Below are 15,875 nucleotides of genomic sequence, written 5' to 3'. Positions count from 1 at the left end.
CTCTGGCAGTGAAGAAGAATGTATATTGAATTAAAAATCGACAGCTCCCTGTCATCAGTTTATGAAGTCCAACTTTTTGTGGCTAAGGCATATACTCACTAAGAGACTATACAGTGTTTTCCTTGGATGAAAGTACTTGGGCCGGGTATAAACTGCAGAAATTTTTAGGTAATACTTTAAGCAAGAGCAAACTAAAGTAAAGGGAGAGGACAACAAACCTAAGGTTTCTTGAGGAACTGAAGATTTGAGATGCCTATCATTTGAAGTGTCTGAAAAATGCCTGGCTGCAAATTGTGGCCTTATACACAATGTTATGCTGATACGACATTACGATAGCCAGAATCTCTGATCAGTTTTAATGTTTTGAGCTTAAGCCCAGTGTAGTTGTTGAAACAGGGACCCCTACAATTAAAGTAGTATAACTGCTCACAATTTTTGAAATCAGAGCAGTCTTTCATTAAAAGTGCTATAAAAGTATGGAGATTATTACTTAAGAATATATCCAAAAGAGCCAACAGTTTGAATTTTAGAAATCTTTACATAGTTTCTTTCATAGAATCAAAGAATGGCTTGTGTTGGAAGGGACCTCAAGGATCATCAAGCTCCAAACCCCTGCTCCATATCTAATACTAGACTAGGCTAATTCTTTATCTGTAGGAGAAGCAAGAAAATATTCAATAGCCAATTAGGAAAAAAACCCTGCAAATAATTTGAAATGTTTCAATAATTTCCATGTTTCACAGTAGTCACATGTTTGTATTTGATACATCTCTAAGTAGATTTATAAAGTTTTCATAATTAAATCTGGCTTATAGAAAATAATTTTCAGAACCATATTTATGCCATTCAAAATCAGTTTTACTTGATACCTATATTTGATTGCAAGAAATTCTTTCAACTGTATTTCCTGTTAAGATGAATCCACCAAAATGACTATTATTTAAACACTCTCAGTCTTAATTACTTTTTAAAAACCATAGTCCATAAAGTAGAGATTTGACTTGCAGTGACAATAGAACTCCTTATTCTTGTTCCCACTGCTAAAAGTGGATTGCTGCTAAAAATGGGCATGACTTTCCAGTCCCCACTGTCATTTGTGTGGGGAAACACATGTGAGAGTGACACTCAACTCTAGTCTGTTTCCAGGGCTGATTTCCAAACCTAAATCCCCATGCAGTCTCTGTTTAAAGCATGTGCACTGTGCTCTGTCCTAGCCACTTACATGCCAAATTAAGAGAAAATGGGTAAAAATAAGATCTTTTGGGCTTTCTAATTTCATAATACTTGTATGCTTTTACGTCATGGCCATTCCAAATATTTAGAACATTTTATTTCTTGTTTTAACTGGAAATGGCTTGTGATTGTTTATTTGCTTTTTTTCTCTGCTTTGTTATAGTTCAGTCTAGTTTAACTCTGATCCTCTAAGCCAAGATAATATGTAAGAGTTCCATATTTCTGTTGATCTGTACGAGACTCCTTACCGACTCAGGCAACCACCCATAATAACAGTAACAATTCCCCCATGTTCAGATATCACTGTAGGATAGCTGCCCTACCTAGGATTTCTTTCCCTCCATCACTGTCTCTTCCCAAGCAGTCTGTGATTTTTAAGTCAAGGTTTTAACTCAATTTGCAAATTCAGAGTAGAAAAGGTTTCTTCAGCTCTTCAACATGTTCTTCCTGCTTTCCAGATAAAAACCATCTTGAGTGGGTTCATTATTAGGGGCTACCTGGGAAAGTGGACACTTTTGATTAAAACAGTCACCTTGGTTCTGGTGGTATCTTCAGGCCTCAGTCTTGGGAAAGAAGGGCCCTTAGTCCATGTGGCCTGTTGCTGCGGAAACTTCTTCAGCAGCCTTTTCTCAAAGTACAGTAAGAATGAAGGAAAAAGAAGAGAGGTAAGGTTGGCTCAAATCATCCTTTATTTCCCTTTCCGGATACTCAGTGTTTCAAAGGACTCATGCTTTGTACATTAATGTTTGTTTTGTAGGTTCTTTCAGCTGCAGCAGCTGCAGGAGTTTCTGTTGCTTTTGGGGCTCCAATTGGAGGTGTACTTTTTAGCCTGGAAGAGGTGAGAGCTGGCAATTCATTTGTTTCAATAAATACATATCTTCTTTTGATGCCTTTTTCTAAGATTCATTTTTATTTTTCAAATATTTATATGCTTATTTTTCTTGTAAAGCAAAAACAAACTTTGATTGTTAATGAGATTTAGCCAGGTATTTTAGCGTAATTCAAATAAAAGAAGGTCACTGTCTTTCTGGAAAAACGTGAAATGATTCAGTCTGTAAATGTGTCACTGTGCTGAGCTTTCTATGGCTTTAAGGTAACTGCTGCATGGGCAGACCTATGAAGCATGTGTCTTACCTTCTTTAAATTTAGATTTATTGATTTTTCACTGATTGCTGCTCCACATCTGAACCTCAAAATGCCCTTTCTAATACCTTTGTGAACACGTTCTGGCTGCTGTAACATCTGGTGTTCCTAGTACAGTCAGATGCAAAGTCACAGAAGAAACAAACTACAGCAGCCTACTGTACTCTGATGAATAATTAAAGGCCACTTGTCTCTGATTTTAGGTCAGCTATTACTTTCCCCTGAAAACCCTCTGGAGGTCATTTTTCGCTGCTCTTGTGGCTGCCTTCACACTGAGGTCCATCAATCCTTTTGGAAATAGCCGACTGGTCCTTTTCTACGTGGAGTACCATACCCCCTGGTACATGGCTGAGCTCTTCCCCTTCATTCTTCTTGGCGTCTTTGGTGGCCTCTGGGGGACCCTCTTTATCCGCTGCAACATTGCCTGGTGTAGGAGGCGAAAAACCACCAGGCTTGGGAAATACCCGGTCCTGGAAGTTATTGTGATAACAGCTATCACTGCCATCATCGCCTACCCCAACCCATACACCCGGAGGAGCACCAGTGAGCTGATCTCAGAGCTCTTCAATGACTGTGGTGCTCTGGAGTCCTCCCAGCTCTGCGACTACATCAATGACCCAAACATGACCCGGCCAGTGGATGACATTCCTGACAGACCCGCTGGCCCTGGAGTCTACACTGCCATGTGGCAGCTCGCCTTGGCTTTGGTGTTTAAAATTGTCATCACAATATTCACTTTCGGCATGAAGGTAAACTGGGGACTGGTGAAGAACTCACTGTGGCACTTCTCATTTAGTGTGCTGAATGATGCTGTCTATATATCCCAAGGCATGAATGGGTTGCAGTCAACAGTTCAAGTCTGTATTGCATGGTTTGGGTACCTCTGACTTATCTTCAGCCATGTGTGGGCCATTGTGATGCCTAGTGGTCTGTTGGCCTGCCAAAACCTTTCTCTGCAGGGCACAATCGCAGCAAAGCGACAAGTCCTGCATTTCTGCACCTTTTAGTTAACTTCAGTTTTATTAAGTGAAAAAGATATCTGGAAGAGTATTTAAATTGACTGCTGCAAAGGAGCAAATTTAGCATGATTTCCACTGCAGCTGTCTTTCAGCTCTGTGAGAAAGACGGACTGTTTACATTGTTGTTTGTCTTGTTGGATTAATGTCTTAATGTGCCTCAAGCTAACTTTGCTCAGGGAAGTAATAGTTTTCAGTTTACAGATTTACACATTTAAAACCTAACTAAGATTTAAAAGTAGGTGAAAACTTCTGTCTTTGAATCTCTTTAAGCACTTTAGCCTGGAAAAAAGAGGGAGTGGGAGGACTGATGGATATATAATTAGATAATTCTAGAGTCACAGCTTTTTCTTCCAGTCCTTCTCCTCCCTATAAATGAGTGATGAAAGATTCAAGAACAATTTATCCAAGTTTTCAGTATATACAAAGCTGATTGCAGAGAGTTCTGCATATCTGAGTGCTGGAGCCGATATAAAAACATATCTGTCTGTCTACATCTCCTGTTATCTGAGCATGTAATTCCAGATCTGATTGCAATAGATGATATGAAGTTTTTCTGAGCTTGAACTGGAAAACTATGCTCTAGAAGGCCAGTTTCAAAAAAAAAAAAAAAAAAAAAAAAAAAAAAAAAAAAAAAATTTTTTTTTGAATTTTGTATTTCTTTCATGTTTTCTCCAGTTGGGACACCCTTGATGACAAGAACAACTGAGTGGGGCTCAGGTCAGTCAGAATGGGTGGCTAAGTCCAGCTGATTTCTCGAGCAGGGAGAAATAGTGGGAGTTTAAGAGTGCTTGGATATTAAAGATATCCAAAGGGGATACAGAGGAAGGACTTGAAAAGAGATGCCCTTCACTACAGACTATGATTTGTGCTGGGGCTGGGAGCCAGTTTTTGCTAAACTTGGTTATTATCTAAAACTTCTGAGTTTGGTTCTTTATTTGGCATGTAATTCTTAATTTGATATATTTAAAAGTTGTTAGTAGCAACTGTAGTTTCAACTTTTCTGAAAAAGAATAGATAAAATGGCCATATCCAGCAAATTTAGAAGGCTCAATTTGACTCTATCAGGAAAATTAATGATATATTGGGTGTGAGATAGCTCCTGCATCTGGACAATGCCAGAATTGTTAGTTTAGCTCTTTAGGAAGCTCAAGGTATAACTTCAGAATTATGTAAAAACATCATAGAAAAATCTTTCTTTATAAACCCCAAACTTGATGCTTGTGGGCTCTTTGCTATCGTTCTGAGTTGCCTTCTCCACCAGGAAATTTGTCTCCAATTTGACATCTGAGAAAAAATTCACTTAGATGAAGAAAAATGGCCTGTTGTTTTTGTTGTGGTTTGTGTGTTTGCTTTTTTTTGTTGGTTTGGTTTGGTTTCAATACTGTTGGTTTTTTTTTGTGATCTGTGACTTTTCTGTTTAGCAGACAAAAAGGAAATGATTCATAGATCTTCCAGGAAAATACATAGCAATCTGAGATGAAGAAATATCTGCTTCTGAGCGCTTGGCCTCCTATCCTTAAATTTTTATTCTGTTTGACATTTAATTTAAAATCTGGTTTGATTTAGCCTGAAAGACTAGTAACAAAGCTGTAAAATACTTCACATGATAGAGATAGAACTCAAGGTGTTATTTTCAGTTAAGCTTATTCTCAAGCCCTTGACAGAGCCATCAGCAGCTCCTGACAAGGAAGCAATAAAGGAAAAACCAGGAACATCTTTACTTTAAAATCAAACTATGACTCAAAACCACCATTTAACTGTCAAATTCAGTGTGATACAGCAGAGAGAGTTCCAAATGGCTTCTAAAATGCATTTGAATTATATAAAGCTATTAATATTCATGCAGCCATGCAAAGTCACTATAGAAACCTATGGGAAAACATAACAAACGTCACTATAAGCTGCCAAAAAATTATGACCTTCTGATCTAACTTTTAATAATGGAAATAGGTTTTCTTATTGCCAAAAACAATTAATTGCTTGATGTATAATTTCATTACTGATCACTTTTTGTCAGTGCTCTCATGCTTCTGTACTTTATTCAAGATTCCTTCAGGCCTTTTCATTCCCAGTATGGCTGTTGGAGCCATGGCTGGCAGGATGGTTGGAATTGGAGTAGAGCAGCTGGCCTATCACCATCATGACTGGATCATCTTCAGGAACTGGTGCAGACCTGGGGCAGACTGCGTCACACCAGGACTTTATGCTATGGTGGGAGCGGCTGCTTGCTTGGGTACAGTACATGCTGATCATTGTGCATGGGTAACACCAATATTTGGGAACCTACAAATTGCTTAAGCTGGTACTGTACTTGTGTTAGGTTTCATGCTGGTGTTTCTGAATGTAATAGATGTGACGGGCTGAAGCATGGGAAGCTTCTTCAAAGAGTCCCTCCAGTGGTTTACAAGAGAGAAGGCAACAAGAGTTGTCTACATGTGTAGACAAGTCAACAAGAGAGACTTGCAGTCACCAACGCCTACTCTTTGTGATCTGCCAATAGAGCACAAATGAGGAAAATAAAATAGTTAGGCTACGGATGTCCAAGGAGTGATGGTGGTAATTTATGTTGGTTGCTTGCTTTTTCCCTTAGATATAATGAAATCCACTGTAGCTGGAAGAAAGCTACTTCTTGTTTAGATCGTGTGCTCTCTCTAGTGTGGGGAATAAACTTCTCAGGTCTGGCCAAATTCTAAGCTACATAGAAGTAAAAACTTGGGGTCTTATTATGGCAGTGTGTCAAACTCTGATCAACTGAATTGTCTTTTTGTTTTCATTTTGGCTGTAGGCCAACATATGATTACATCAAATTGCTAGGATTCGTTGGATTTTACAGGAATGACCTGTTAACTAGTAACGCTAGGTCATTGAACCATACCTCACATATTAAATTTCTAGTCATAAATCTAACAGGAATGTTGAAGAATACCGTCTGAATGCATTTTTGTCCTATCATGACTTGCCCTTTCAGTATGTGCATGTTTTACCTCCTTTTGTTATCATCACTGATAGAATCATAAGATGATGAAAATAACAGTGGAAAAGATACACATAGAGAAGAGCTGGAGACATTTCAGTTTCAGAGTATCCTGTTAAAGAAATAGGATTGTTTGTGTGATCATTTACTGGGGAACTGAAGGTGGGATTTGCTTATCTAAATTTACAGTCTGTAATGTAGACACTGACACCTGAGATGCATTGATACCCTTCACAGTCATACATTAAAAATGAAATACTGCGAAGTTCAGTCTCATCTGGCAGAAGACATCAGGCAAATTTATCCTTGATGGTGACTGTTCTCTCTAGAGGCTATAAAAGCAATCTGGATGACTGCTACAATGCAGACATGTAACAACAGCTAGGATGAATCTTAGTCTCAGCAAGCATAAAGCATTTTCTCTTATCTGTAAATGATCTTAATGTTCATAAAATAAATAACATGAATTTTGCTGTAGTATTCCAGCTGATCCTCTGGCCAACAGTCACTTCCTCTTTAAAAAGTTCAAATCAAGGTGCAGTGCTTTTAGCAGTATGTTGAAACATACGATGGCACGGTCAGCACTTGTTCTTAAGGCCAATATTCTGTCTTGCTTAGGGAAAGGCTGTAAGAAACAAAGGAAGTATTAAATGATCCTTACAGTGGTATCTCCTCTCAACTTCTCAGACTCAGTCATTAAGACATTCCTGAGACGAAAGTTATATCCAGATTGTCGTGTTAAATAATCAAAAACTTAGTTTTTGTGTATGTTGTAGAATAAAAACATTGTTAAATGACCTGTTTGCTGATTCCTCTCATCTAAAATGATGTTGTATTGTGAGGACTAAAAATAGCAGATTTATTACGTTTACCTTTTGAACAGAGGCAAAGAAACGTTACCTAATAATTCAGTAATACATACACACTTGTCTGCAGATATATGATTATTTTTATCCTTTAATGTAAACTGCAGGAGTAAGAAGTTTGCTTATAAAATGAAAAGACTAAATTGAAAAATATAACTACAACTACATTTAGGCATGTAGAGCTGCATGCCTAAATGGCCTGAAACCAAGTTGTCTCGGTTCAAACTGTGTGTTAAACTGATGTAATGTAGCTTGCAGTAGCCCTAAACTGTCGAATTTTGTAACTGTGACATACTTGAAGGTAATGCTTTGATTTCTTTTCAGTATGAATGCTATAGGTAACCCAATGTGAAGGCCAGCTGTCAAAGCTCCCAGAGCTGTAATACTGCCTGTCTCAGCCATGGAACTTTGCTGATTCTTGGAGTTATTTTAGAGAGTCAACAGAAGGATTCAGTGTTAATTTCCCGAGTATCCAGTATAGCTGAAGTTTTTGCATGCCTTCTGGATTGATAGCTCAGTCTTGTTGCATAAATTCTTTGTTTTTCAAAGTTTACATCTTTGGCTGGAGCAACTTTGCTCGATCTTTTTGATGAAAATTGCAGCAGATGAAAAATTTCTTTCTTCAGTTAAATAAGCCCCCAAATACTTCACAAAGTATAAGGGCGAAGTATTCAGCATGAATAATTTTGTAACTTTTAAACTGCGAGACGCAAAAAGATAAATGAGTTGCTTAGTAGGTATAATTACGGAGAACTGAGGATATGTGACTGCTTTCTTTGTTGCCAGGTGGTGTTACTCGAATGACGGTCTCTTTGGTGGTGATTATGTTTGAACTAACTGGAGGCTTGGAGTATATTGTACCTCTTATGGCTGCAGCTGTCACAAGCAAGTGGGTGGCAGACGCCTTTGGGAAAGAAGGGATCTATGAAGCTCACATCCATCTGAATGGTTACCCGTTTCTAGATGTGAAGGATGAATTCACCCACCGAACTCTGGCAACAGACGTCATGAGACCAAGGCGTGGTGAAGCTCCTCTTTCTGTTCTGACACAGGACAGCATGACTGTGGAGGATGTTGAGACATTAATCAAGGAGACTGACTACAATGGCTTCCCAGTTGTGGTCTCGAAAGACTCAGAGAGACTTATTGGATTTGCACAAAGACGAGAGCTCATTCTTGCAATAAGTGAGTAGAGAGTATCAGTATACATGTAAATTTCATTTTGATAATGTGGGATGTTAACTGTGTTATTCACAATTTTCTGTTAAGTGGAAGTGTCTGAAAAGGCAAAGTGTCAGGCAAAGTGTCAGGCAAACTTAGGTGGTTGGTCACCCTCTGAGAATATACGTGTCCACCTTAGATGACTTCTGCTTTACAGTATTTGACTCTATAAAGCTCTTCTTTCATTTGGCCAGCTTCTGATGCATTGTACTAGAGGCTGAGTCTTGGACACAATCCAGGTGGCCTCTATAATGTACCTGCCCCAGTGCAGAGTTGGAAGAGCAACACAGTTAACATAGGCTGTGAACTCCTGAATTTGAGAGGCCATTTCACATTTGGGAGAATTAATCCACACTCTAAGACCTTCTGTACAGATTACTTTGTAAAGTCATTGTCATCCATTTGTCTTGCTCCTTCTGCTAATCTGTATCTGTTTTTCTTACCCACTGATTGCAAAAATTCTCTGTTCATCTGTTTCACCTTTAGTCTAAATTCTCCAACCACTGAGACTGCACACAAAGTCCACTATTTTTATGATACCACTGAATTTGCTCAAAAGTACTACATCATTCAAATTTCTCTAGAGAGATGTTTAGCTTTCAGGAATGAAGTCATGGCTTTGGTTAATCACTGTTGTCCAGAGTCATTGCTGCCTTGGGAACAGCAAAGTGGTAACTAAAGTACTTGTGCCTGTTGTTTTGGGTGCGTGTTCAGGAAGGAAATACCTAACTGTCAAGGGTTTTTATCAAAAGGTGGGAGTTAATTTTGATTAATGTTACCTCTGACCACGGATTATATATCAAAGAATTATGCAGCATGTTCACACTTGAAATTAAATGTATGAATCAAAACAAGATGAGACAAAGTTAGCATCATTCCTATAAATTGCAATAAGGCTTGTAATATGTGGGGTGAGAAGGTTGAGAATCATATAATATAGTGATATTAGGTTTGAGCCAAAACTGCTCCATTTCCAGAAATATTACAAGACAAAGATCGTTAAAAGAAAAAAAAATGCAGCTGGAACATGTTGGAAACCATTACTGTCTACACATTACAAGTCACAGAAGCAGATTTCTGCACTTTGATTGATGGAAATGACCTCCAAGAATATATACATATGCTTTGAGTATGTCTGATTTGCTGTACCTCTCAAGAACAGAAGCAACTTCTATTAATCAAAGATAATAATTCCTACTATTTCCAAGAATTTCTACAGAGAAAAAAAAAAGAGAAGAAAAGAAGAAAAAAATTAACCCTCTGAGGCAAACACAAGATACGCTGGTTCTGAGGAGAGAGAAGTTGCTTATCATTTGGAAATCCATCTCAAATATTGTAATCTGTAATGATGAATAAAAATGAGGTAAACACTACCAAGAAAATAAATCACTTCAGTGCTAAGAATTCTTGTAAAGTCATACTATAAAGCAGAAGTCTTATATTGATCACATAAATTCCTAACGTAGTGTAAAGTTCATAGTTTGATCAGAGTATGTATTGAAGCTTTTGACTTTTTGAGAAGGTTCAAATACTTGTTGAAAAAAATGTATCAGACTGATTTCCTTCTTATGCTATTTTCCATTAAGTAGGAGACTTATTTTTTCTGCCCTTTTAAAATTCGGGTATATAAACTCTACTTAAGGAATTAAGTGCAAAACTACATAGTTCACCCTGAATCCCAGAGTTGTGCCAGTCTAGAATAACACACATACATCTCCTAGGTCACTGGGATGTGAATTAGTCTTTTGCTGCCTTTTTACAACACCCAGATTTTCTCAGCTCCACTCAGGAATCTGGTAGCAAATACACAGCTCCAAAATGACTGGAATGCCTCTTCTTCAGGCATGTAATAGAAGTTTCTGTTGTGATTCTCACAATGGAGGAAACTATATATAATCTTCTGAATTTGACAGAGATTGAATTAGTAATGTTAATGAATATAATGAGCCCCATTTTTATTTAGGGAAGTATTATCTCAAACAAGAAGAAGTATGTATTTCTAAAAATATCATTTGCTTCAAATGTATCAAGGAAACAATACCTCAAGGAAATTAGAGTTTTTTCCTTGACTTCAACTCCCAGTACCTCAGAACATTTAAGACATAAGTCTGCTACTACCACTGCTTTCCAAAGAGGGATATATTTTGTTGTTGTTACCAAGCCTGTTTTCAAGCCTGACTCACCCTCTCTTTCTATCTTCCTTGTGGCACAGAGAATGCAAGACAGCGTCAAGATGGGGTGGTGAGCAATTCCATTGTGTATTTCACTGAAGATCCTCCAGAACTGCCACCCAATAGTCCCCACCCTCTGAAGCTGCGGCGTATTCTCAACCTGAGCCCTTTCACTGTCACTGACCACACACCGATGGAGACTGTGGTAGATATCTTCCGGAAACTTGGACTCCGACAGTGTCTTGTCACTCGCAGTGGGTGAGTAGGACCTGGGTCAAGTATGCTTCAAGAATCTCAGGAGATTTTCATTAGCATAAATAAAAACACTCCTTTTCCCATTTAAAGCCAAGTATAGACAATAACTAATTAATCAGCACCTCTGAGACACTCAGATGAATGATTTTATTCTATTCTGTGGATGCAAAAACGAAGAAAAGTGCATCTGGAATCTCTCCAGGGAAGAAAAATTATCAGACTCACAACCAAAATGGCCTTTAGCAGGTGTTCACACCATTCTCCCAAATCCTTTGTGTATTGTCCTTTAGATAGGGTAAAGATAGAAAAATACATGGGAAGTTGTTCTGACTCCCACTATAGTTTCATATTCAACAAAGGCAAATCTGGCAAGTAGTATTGTTTGCAAATGATGTCTTTTCTCAGACGTCCAGCCAGATTAGATGCTTATGAAGTAATAGAAGTTCATGAAAACTACTGAAGAAGTGTGAGCAAACATGAAATTAGAAGAGTAAAAAGCTGTACAGTGTGCACTAAAAATAACATCCCATGGATCCAGTGGGGTTTCAGTTATTCTAGGAGCTCTGTTCATCACATGATCTGGTGATAAGAAACTTTATGGCAAGATTGCAAAAAGAGAGCTATTGATTTCAAATGTGGAAGATTAAAATTGAATCTTCTGCAAAAACACTTTCTGTTATTTAAATATATGGTATATAATCTGTCAATGCATTGTGCTCAGCAATAAAAATATGAGGACCATTAATTAGGTCTTGATTTGAGGTACTCAGATTCGGAAATTTTGATCTTTATTTCTAGGACTTTCATCAGACTAAATGTGGAATAATTCTAACAATGACAATTTCAAAACTCAGTGCCTCACTGCCTTCAAAGATTGAAAATAAAAGCCCTGGAACACTGAGTGTTAGGAAATTTTTTACACTTGGGGTCAGATATTCAATAGGCCTCATATTTCTTAATAGATACAATTCATTTAGGATCACATAAATGAGAAATTATCAATCAAACTTAAAGTCATTATGATGTCATACACTGATAATTTCATAAAGTCCATACTTTAGTATAGTTTATGTACTATTAAACTCCATGCATGTCCTACGTAGGTCACTGGTGTCTTGGTTTTGTGCTGCTGATGCAAGGAAATACATTACTTTGTCATATGAAGCGCCAGTAACTGTAGCTCCTCACTGAATCATGCTTCCCAACAAAAGGAGATATTTTAGTTAACAATCACAGTTGAGGTAGCAAAAATACATGAAGTATGAATGTTTTTTTATAAAAGATAATCGTTGGGAAATGGAGAGCATGGACAGCGTTATATGGAAGCACTAACAAAATGTCTCTGCAGCTGAATACGAAAACATGGATGATATATGAGATGATCGTTGACCTTTCCTTTCCTTTCCTTTCCTTCTCTAGGAGGCTGCTGGGTATCATAACTAAAAAGGATGTATTACGACATATGGCTCAAATGGCAAACCAGGACCCTGAATCTATCATGTTTAACTAGACTGTTAAAGGAATAAGAAAGTAATCCCAAAGGAATCCCTTCTAGATTAACACAGAGGTGTTCAATGTTTCTTTTTATTTCAAAAGAAAATGTAATGTGTATGAGGAATGGTCTAATACGACAGAGGGCGTGGATGCAGGATGGCACTTCTTTAATGAGGAAGGCAGTTTAGAAGCCCTGAGCAGCTGCAGACATCAAGCTGTGTTTTCTTAATGAGTTTCCTAACAGCTCAATTGGTGCACTGGTGGGTGTAAGTGATGTGGTGCTGAGAGACAAAGAGCCAGAAGCACCAGAGGGATGCATCAACATTCACAAGAACTCAGGAGGCAGGTGTGAAGACTAGCAGACACTGTTTTTGTATAAAAAGAAAGATTCGTGTTCCAAACTAGAGAGTGTGTATGAGCAACGTCAGTTGTTTTTATTACTGAAACTGTGGCTATTTATTTGCTATTGATTTATACCATTTTCATGAGAAAGTCATATTTTAAAGTCAAACATTTTGTCACCTTCACTTATTTTTGTAAAAGTTAAGTAAATTCAGGACTGAAATTAAAGGAGCAAGAGCGCATTTCGATTCACTTTAAAATATAGTGGCTGCTGCTCCCCTCTTTAGTCCTTTGAATTTTACAATTTATATATCTATACAGTTTATAAGTATACAGTTCATTATTTCTGTCAATCAGCTTTTCTTTATTAATGTGAAAATGTGACTTATTTTTAAGGAGCATGAGGAAAAACTTATTTATTGTGAGGCTGATGGAGCACTGGCACAGCTTGCTCAGAAAGGCTGTGAAGTCTCCTTTCTTTGGAGATATTCAAAACCCACCCAGATGTGATCTTGTGCAATGTGCTTGAGCAGGGGGATTGGAATAGGTGATCTTTAGAGGTCCCTCCCAACCTCGACCATTCTCTGTGTGTGTGATTTCCTATTTCTCTATGCAATTTTGGGTACAGATACTGTAATACTTAGTATTATGTGGTTTGCTGTGACAGTAGAAAAAAGCATGAAAGCAAGTGAAGGAATTTTAAAAGGCACAAAAGGGAGAATGGTATCCAGCTCTCATCAGTGCTGGTGACAAGAGATTGAATACTTCACCTGTCACTTCTTGCGTAAAGAAAAATTGTCATTTTTCACAGAAATTGGAAGTTCTGCATTGATTCCTGATTCTCCACTTAGTTCCTTTCCTTCACTGGCTTTTCTTGATGCTTGTCTGCACCTGCCAAGAGATTCCTTAAGTTAATTTAACAACCATAGACATTTATTCCGTAGCATATTTGTTCTTTATGCCGCATCTGCCAGTCATGGGACTGCAGAGTCCCTCCCCACTGCACTGTAGAAGGGATAAGGGATCAAATGGACTGAGGATGCAGCCAACAATAGAAAGGCTTTAATTACTTATCTGTTCGTAGCAAGAAAACATGACACCCCCACATAGGGACATCCAAGCCACTCAGGTAAAAATGTTACATTTCCTTAGACCTTTGCTCTGGTCCTGTATGAGATACATGGAGTCAACATTTTCTGTGTTAATACACTAGCACTTTAGTCATTACTGATTTCAGTAATAGACGACCCAATTCTACTCTCAGTAACAACTAATCCATGCTGCCCAGCATTTGGTTTGTGAGCTTGAAGATAATGAGTGGATGATTAGATGCTCTGAATCTCCATCAGGAGGGCCTTCTGACTGCCCAAGTCTCTGAACAAACCATTGATTTAGGCAGCTAAAACCTCTACTATTTTTGCTCAAAATTATACAGATAACAGAAGCTCGAGCCTATTGCACCCAAAAGGTTTTCAAGGACAGAGATGAAAAGATTATGCCAGAAGAACCAGACAAAAGCCACACTATTGAGCCAACTTGAAGGCATGATCATTGTGTCCTTGAACTGAGACAACGAGCCAGGTGCACCCTAAGTTAGATGCCCAAAGTTACAAATTCCTACTCTTATCTACAGTGACCCTGCTTCCTTCTGGCAGGTGTCCTACTGCATTCAGATAAAGTAAAGTATGGCCCAAATTGTTTAAGAGAAAGAAAGGGATAGTTTTAATTTGCTAAGTACAGCATTTAACAATAGTGTTTGCAACAGACTGACATAAATACACGTAGCTCTGACCAAATCCCATAAATAGTGAAGTGTGTATTTTTTTTTGTTAACTGAACATCTGCAGCATGATGTATTATTAAAGGCATATTGTTAAAACGTAAACCATGGGACTGAGTAACCCTCCTGAAAATAGGAAATGCAACATAGTGTTGCTGTTTCTTTTGTTTTTCTATGAAGCAATCATCAATGAAACTCATAAAAAAGCAACCAAGTTAACCACAAATCTCATGAAATTTGGATTGCATCATCTGAAGAGGGATTTTAAAATTCATTTAAAAAAAAAATCAGTGATTTCCCCAAACTAAACCCAACTGTAAGGTTCTGCTCCAAATTACTAAAATCTAAATAGACTAACTTCTGGGGGCAACTTTTTCCTGAGATTAAAACTGAAAGACTGTCTTTTACTTTTCACTTTTATGGCTCCTAACATTAACATATGCTCGATGAACACCTTCTCCAGCTCCTTTTCTGTTTATATGGGAAGTAAGTACGCAGACTCTCCCCACTTGAACATTTCTAAATACCTCTTTTGCTCATAAGACAAGAGAAATAAGTAAGTTCATTTATTTGCTATTTGAAATCAAACTCTCTGCTTCACATATGTCAAGGAATAAAAGGAAGTCTTAAAGATTTCTGTGTTAGCCAGGCAGATTTCAATCCATGCCCCATTAGCATTTATTTCACAGCAAAGCTAACTCCGAAGAGCATTCACTAGCAAGTGTTTACTAAGAACGAGGATACATCGATGCTGAAAAAAAATTGTTTCTTGAAAGAAAGATTTTGAGTCAGGTAAGATTAAACTGGTCATGAATACAAACTCATTTAGGTATAGATAACCCAAGTCTATCTGTTCAAACTCAGTCCATTGGCTACGCACAGGCCAATCCTCCATGATACCCAGAGGTCTGATCCACTAAAATGAACAGCCCTGTGATGTTTTCTCAACTCATCTTACTGGGCTGTATATGAGTAGCCTTAAGGTTTAAAAACAAGATCTGTAAAACCATCATGATGGTTTGTAAGAAACAGCAACAGAAAGAACTGTGGCTTTGACTCTAGGACCACCACTCAAACAGAAGACAGGGAAATGGGGGTTCAGATCTTTTTAAACAAACATACTCCTCTTTAGAGCAGGGACTTAAATCTAATCACCAGAAACAGCATAGCAATAGCTAACTTCAGCTGCTTGGTATTATCAAGGCTGAGTTAAAGCTAGAAAGGCAAGAAGGCTTTGAAACAGGAGAGGCTTTGCTCATCAGAAGACTTCCAGAGATAGTATTTCCTTCACAATACAGTTTCCATTGCTCATATAACTTGAGTGGCTGAATGGGGAACATTCTTAATAGAAATTAATTACATGATTTTCTCAAAAAA

The 15,875-nt window shown here is 37.9% G+C and overlaps 1 protein-coding gene across 4 annotated transcripts in view; it reads left to right on the top strand.

Moving 5' to 3' along the window:
* The window catches only part of CLCN4 (Cl-/H+ antiporter 4), a 36,187-nt gene extending 23,319 nt beyond the window's left edge, over nucleotides 1–12,868 (top strand). For all 4 annotated transcript variants that reach the window (XM_003203097.5, XM_019622319.3, XM_010726640.4 and 1 more), the window contains 7 exons: nucleotides 1,692–1,898; nucleotides 1,991–2,071; nucleotides 2,580–3,125; nucleotides 5,442–5,628; nucleotides 8,022–8,420; nucleotides 10,669–10,885; nucleotides 12,302–12,868. In XM_003203097.5, coding sequence (XP_003203145.2) covers nucleotides 1,692–1,898; nucleotides 1,991–2,071; nucleotides 2,580–3,125; nucleotides 5,442–5,628; nucleotides 8,022–8,420; nucleotides 10,669–10,885; nucleotides 12,302–12,392 — 1,728 coding nt within the window. In that variant the 3' untranslated portion in view covers nucleotides 12,393–12,868. The remainder of the gene's footprint in view (nucleotides 1–1,691; nucleotides 1,899–1,990; nucleotides 2,072–2,579; nucleotides 3,126–5,441; nucleotides 5,629–8,021; nucleotides 8,421–10,668; nucleotides 10,886–12,301) is intronic.
* The last annotated feature ends 3,007 nt before the right edge of the window (nucleotides 12,869–15,875 follow it).

Source organism: Meleagris gallopavo, chromosome 1 (assembly GCF_905368555.1).
Source record: "Meleagris gallopavo chromosome 1, MGAL_WU_HG_1.1, whole genome shotgun sequence".
Taxonomy (NCBI): domain Eukaryota; kingdom Metazoa; phylum Chordata; class Aves; order Galliformes; family Phasianidae; genus Meleagris; species Meleagris gallopavo.
The sequence above is the reverse complement of the archived record's forward strand: the minus strand, read 5'-3'. Positions and strand labels throughout refer to the sequence as shown.